The sequence below is a fragment of the Mus musculus genome, chromosome 6 (genome assembly GCF_000001635.26).
Source record: "Mus musculus strain C57BL/6J chromosome 6, GRCm38.p6 C57BL/6J".
NCBI classification, from domain to species: Eukaryota; Metazoa; Chordata; class Mammalia; order Rodentia; family Muridae; genus Mus; species Mus musculus.
In genome coordinates this window covers 122604077-122610087 of record NC_000072.6, presented here as the reverse complement: position 1 = coordinate 122610087, position 6011 = coordinate 122604077, and the positions used below count along the sequence as shown (strand labels likewise).

Below are 6011 nucleotides of genomic sequence, written 5' to 3'. Positions count from 1 at the left end.
TGAGGGGCTGAGAAGAGAGCAATTCACACTTGATTAGCTCCCAGGCTCCTGAATTGAGCAGAGGAGGCTAGACCGCTGAGCTGCGCACCCCAGAGGCTGCTCTACCCTGGCTCAGACGACCATGCAGCCTTATCAACGGCTTCTGGCGCTTGGCTTCCTTCTGTTAACCCTGCCCTGGGGCCAGACATCCGAGTTTCAAGACTCTGACCTTTTGCAGTTTCTGGGATTAGAGAAAGCGCCTTCACCTCACAGGTTCCAACCTGTGCCTCGCGTCTTAAGGAAAATCATCCGGGCTCGAGAAGCCGCTGCAGCCAGTGGGGCCTCGCAGGACTTATGCTACGTGAAGGAGCTGGGTGTTCGTGGGAACCTGCTTCAGCTTCTCCCAGACCAGGGTAAGGAACCCGAGGGTTTATCAGAGAAAAATCTCAAGTGGGTGCTGTGGAGCAGGGAGGAGGATACAGATGGACACCATGGCTGGCCGGAGTCTGGCCTTGGATCTTGCACATTCTGTCTTGGTTCCAAGATCAGCCCAGAGGAAGGCACGTGTTCTTATCACCTCTCCACGCTAGTCTAACTACCGCGGTGCCGGTTTAGCAGAATTTAATTTACAGTTAACAGAGAGTGGGTTTAGACTATAGGTCAGCATTCCGAGAGCTAGACAATGTCACACCTTGGGTGAGACCGAATTCAAGGTAGGTTTTAAAAGTCAGCGGTTCCCCACCACCTCCCTTCTCTTTTCTCCTGCTTACTCTCTCCCTGTTTTTAATATGTTTTTGTGCATGCCTATCCTAAGAGTTCAGAGGTGTCAGATCCCCTGGAGCAGAAGTTACAGGAGGTTGTGAGCTGCCCAACCGCATGGCTGCTGCGAAATGAGCTCCGGTCCTCTTAAGCATGCAGCCATCTTTCTTTCTATCCCCTCTGTGTTACTTTTGTTAGATGCAAAAGCACGTCTCTTTGTGTAGCCCTGGCTGTCCTGGAACTTGCTATGTATACCTTAGAGCAAGAGCCACCTGCCTCTGCTTCCAAGTACTGAGTGCTAGGATTAAAAGCCAGCACATCTCTTGATTTTATCTATTTATATTTTATTAATTATTTTATTTCATTTTGTTTGTTTCTTCAACACAGGGTTTCTCTGTGTAGCCCTGCCTGCCCTGGGGGTCTCTTTCTAGACCAGCATGGCCTTGGATTCAAGAGACACCCCCTACCTCTGCTTCCCAGGTGCTGGGATTAAAGGCAGGCGCCATCATGCGTGACTTGACTTTTTAAAAATACAGACCAATGGTGTTAATCTAAGGCACAGTTACACTCTTATAAAATTCTGAGGGACTGCCATCCCATAGCTTTTTAAACTGACCACCAAATTGCACAAGCCACCCGTTTGATGTTTGAAAAGTAGTTTCTTCTAGCCTTAGGCTGCGGTCCTTTCTTTCCCTACTTGATTCTTATTCAAAGTTGGAGCCTCTTGGGAGAGTCCACATTCCTGCATTGGCATTCAGATGCGTAGTCTTTCTGGTAACTGTTTTTTTCCTGGCTTGGGTGGATTTTGTTTTGAGACACTATCCTGGTCTGCAGCTCTTTCTTGCAGCTCAGACTGGCCACAAGTTTTACAGCAATCCCCCTGCTGCAGTTTCCCAAGGGTTGAGATTATAAAACGAAGATGAATAAAGGATTTGTCCCTGAAGCCCTTAATGTATACTTACTGGGAGTTAGACTGGAAATGGCCTTGAGAGTGCATATATTATTAAAAGTCTACTCTGTTTCAGAGTTTCAGCTGGCCGTGGTGCACGCGTTTAATCTCAGCACTCCGGAGGCAGAGGCAGGTGGATCTCTTCGCGGCTAGCCTGGTCTACAGCCCAAGTACCAGGACAGCCAGGGCTGTTACACAGAGAAACTCTGTCTCGGAAAACCAGCACCCCTCCCCCACCCCCTCCCCCCAAAGAAAAACACTGCATGGATCTCCGAATTCAAAGCCAGCCTGGTCTATAGCCAAGGCTAGACAGAGAAACCCTGTCTTGGGGAAGGGGGTGGGGAAAGAGTTTTTAGAAGAGAATTAGTTAATAAGAAGGAAAAGTCCAAGATTGGTTTGAAGAGGAAGCTGATGCTGACCCTCCCACGTGGCGGTTGTTCCTTGTAATAAAAGGGTATCAAAGTCATGGGGCGGGGTGTGGGGGCGGAGGCAGAGCTGGAGGTATGAGGGAGGCTACTTAGGAGGTGTGTGTGTGTGTGTGTGTGTGTGTGTGTGTGTGTGTGTGTGTGTGTGTATACGTGTACGTGTATGCGCGCGTGCGCTCGTGGGTGTGATGGGAGGTGCTGGGGATTGCCTAGTGCCCCTGAAGTTCTGGGTTTGAGCTCCCGCATAGTATAAACCAGATGTATAGAAATAGATTTGCTGTCTCAGAACTTTGAAAGTAGAGGCAGGGGGATTAGAAGTTTACAGCCATTCTTTGCTATATAATGGCTAGCCTTGGTTACAAGAGACCTTGTCTTTTAAAAAACAAAAAAACCACAAACTCAGCCCCTCCAAAAATAAATAAATAAATAAACAAACAAATAAGATAAATAAATAAACCAAAAACTTGGGTGTGGGGCAATGGCTTAGTGTAGTGATTGACTTGTTTACAAGCATGAAGTTCAGCGGCCTGGTACTACATGTCCTTCTGTAACCCCAGCATTCTGGGGGCACAGACAGGCAGGTCCCTGGGGTTCACTGGCCAGCCAGTCTAGCCAAATTGGTGAACCCCAGGTCAATGAGACCTGATGTAAGAAAACCAAGGTAGACAACTCCTGAGGAGTAGCACACATCTGGACTTGAATAAGGAGAATTGGGGAATAGTCCCCCCCAGAAGGGAGTGTTTGACTGGAGCTCGGGGTCCTGCGCATTTATGCATGAGCACATGTGGTCCAAAGTAAAAATGGTTGCAATGGCTCTCAAATATTTCTTTTTGCTTCTAGGTTTTTTCCTTAATACACAGAAACCTTTCCAAGATGGCTCCTGTCTCCAGAAGGTCCTCTATTTTAACTTGTCTGCCATCAAAGAAAAGGCAAAGTTGACCATGGCCCAGCTGACTCTAGACTTGGGGCCCAGGTCCTACTATAACCTGCGACCAGAGCTGGTGGTTGCTCTGTCTGTGGTTCAGGACCGGGGCGTGTGGGGGCGATCCCACCCTAAGGTGGGCAGATTGCTTTTTCTGCGGTCTGTCCCTGGGCCTCAAGGTCAGCTCCAGTTCAACCTGCAGGGTGCGCTTAAGGATTGGAGCAGCAACCGACTGAAGAACTTGGACTTACACTTAGAGATTCTGGTCAAAGAGGACAGATACTCCAGGGTAACTGTCCAGCCCGAGAACCCCTGTGACCGGCTGCTCCGCTCTCTCCATGCCTCGCTGCTGGTGGTAACCCTCAATCCTAAACACTGTCATCCTTCTTCCAGAAAAAGGAGGGCGGCCATCTCTGTCCCCAAGGGTTTCTGTAGGAACTTCTGCCACCGTCATCAGCTGTTCATCAACTTCCAGGACCTGGGTTGGCACAAGTGGGTCATCGCCCCTAAGGGGTTCATGGCAAATTACTGTCATGGAGAGTGCCCCTTCTCAATGACCACGTATTTAAATAGTTCCAATTATGCTTTCATGCAGGCTCTGATGCATATGGCTGACCCCAAGGTCCCCAAGGCTGTCTGTGTCCCCACCAAGCTCTCGCCCATCTCCATGCTCTATCAGGATAGTGATAAGAACGTCATTCTCCGACATTATGAAGACATGGTAGTCGATGAGTGTGGGTGTGGGTAGTCTCGGGACTAGGCTAGGAGTGTGCTTAGGGTAAATCCTTTAATAAAACTACCACCCCACCTTTGGCTTATGCTCTCTTGAATCGGACATGTCTGTCATCATGGTTCATGAGCCCCACAATTACACACATTTGTGTATGACTATGGACCCCTTGGTGAGCTTACTTAATTTGTGCTCATTATGCATAGTAGCTGGGCTTCTTGTTCTTGTTTGAAACAAGGTCTTATTATACATCTTTGCTGGCCTTGAACTCATGGCAATTCTCTTTCCTCTACCTCCTGTGTGCTGGGATTACAGCTGTGTGCCACCAGGACCAAAAAAAAAATTTTTTTTTTTGAAACAGGAAACATGGTCTCTATACCAGGCTGTCCTATAACTATGTAGACCAGGCTAACCTCAAACGCACAAGAGATCAAACTGCCTCTGCTTCCTGAATCCTAGAATTAAAGGCCTGCCCTGTACCATATTATATCCAATTGTATATCTTAAGATTTTAAAATTATTTTGAGAAAATATAACATAGAAAAATTTACGTGAGCTTTAAAAATGTTCACTTGTTTGTTTTATGTGTGGGTGCTTGTGTAAGTGCACGGTGTACATGCAGGAACCCGTGGCGGCCAGAAGAGGGAGTCAGATCCCCTGAAGTTACAGGTGATCATGCGTCTCCTCCATGTGGATGCTCAAGTGGGTCCTGCACAAGAGCAGGCAGCGCTCTTACTGCTGAGCCAGTTCTTTTTTCTGTGTAATCCTGGCAGTCCTGGAACTCACTCCGTAGACCAGGCTGGCCTCGAACTCAGAAATCTGCCTGCCTCTGCCTCCCAAGTGCTGGGATTAAAGGTGTGCGCCACCACCGTCTGGCTTCCTGGGGTTTTCTTAATAAATTTACTTCAACTGAATTATTACAGCAAGATTTTGTTAAGGTGTTTGAATAGATATTGGATTATGTGTACACGTGTTTGATACTTTCCTATCCTTTTTTTAAAGGAATTATTTATTTATTTTTTGTATATAAGTACACTGTAGCTGTCTTCAGACACACCAGAAGAGGGCATCAGATCCCATTATAGATGGTTGTAACCTACCATGTGGTTGCTGGGAATTGAACTAAGGACCTCTGGAAGAGCAGTCAGTGCTTTTAACCTCTGAGCCATCTCTCCAGCCCCCTATTTTTTAAAAAATAATTTATATATATAAATATATGTATTATAAAATTATATATAGAAATAATTCTATTTTATGTGCATTGGTGTTTTGACTGTATATATGTCTGTACAGGGTGTCAAATCCCTTGGAACAGGAGTTATAGACAGTTGTGAGCTGCCAGGTGGATGCTGGAACCTGACCCTGGGAGAGCAGCCATTGCTCTTAACCACTGAGCTGTCTTTCCAGCCCAATTCTTTCTTCTTCTAATTAGCTAGAGCTGACAGCTTGGCACAGCCCAGAGTTATTATCTCAGGGAGACTCAATGGGGAATTGCCTTGATCAGACCGGCATTCGGGTTATGTCTGAGGACATCTTATTGATGGTTGATTGATGTGAGAGGGCCCAGCCCACTCTGGGCAGTGCTACCCCTGAGCAGGTGGACCTGGGGTGTATAAGAAGAAAGCTGAGAGGCTAGAGAGATGGCTCAGTAGTTAAGAGCATGCGCTGCTCTTGCAGAAAACCAGAGTTCAGTTCCCAGCTCCCATGTACTCTAGTGCCAGTAAATCTCACACACACACACACACACACACCTAAAAATAAAATAAATAAATAAATAAAATAAGGAAGAAAAGAAGAAAGAAAAGCAGGTTGAGCAAACCATGAGGGAAAAGCCAGTATTCAGCATTTCTCCATGGTCTCTCCCCTTCAGTTTCTGCTTCCTGTTCCTCTTTTAAGTTTCTGCTCTGACTTCTCTCAGTGATGAATTGTTCTCTGGGGTGTAAGATGAAAGAAGTCCTTTCTTCTCCAGGCTGTGTTTGTTTGTTTGACACAGCAATAGTAAAGCAAAGCAGGACCTTTCTATAAAAGTTATTAAAAGGGAGGCTGGAGAGAAGGCTCAGCAGGTAAGAGGTGACTGTGGCTAAATTTTGTGCACTGGAGTTCAGAACCCAGCAACTATGTAACAAGCCTGGTGTTCTGCAAACACCTCTCACTTTGGTTCTGAGGGGTCCTACACTCTCTTCTGTACACACACACACACACACACACACACACACACACACACACATCTGGACTTTTTGTTTATGT

At 46.7% G+C, this 6011-nt stretch overlaps 1 protein-coding gene across 2 annotated transcripts; it reads left to right on the top strand.

The window, feature by feature from the left end:
- On the top strand, nucleotides 1-4685 carry Gdf3 (growth differentiation factor 3). Of its 2 annotated transcripts, none has more exons than NM_008108.5 (2): nucleotides 1-392; nucleotides 2953-4685. In NM_008108.5, exons 1-2 carry the CDS (start codon nucleotides 122-124, stop codon nucleotides 3780-3782), a joined length of 1101 nt encoding a protein of 366 aa, NP_032134.2. In that variant the 5' UTR covers nucleotides 1-121; the 3' UTR covers nucleotides 3783-4685. The 2 variants fall into 2 exon arrangements, with proteins under 2 accessions (NP_032134.2, XP_006505603.1); XM_006505540.3 differs by lacking the exon at nucleotides 1-392 and adding an exon at nucleotides 429-692 and having other exon boundaries at nucleotides 2953-3852.
- The last annotated feature ends 1326 nt before the right edge of the window (nucleotides 4686-6011 follow it).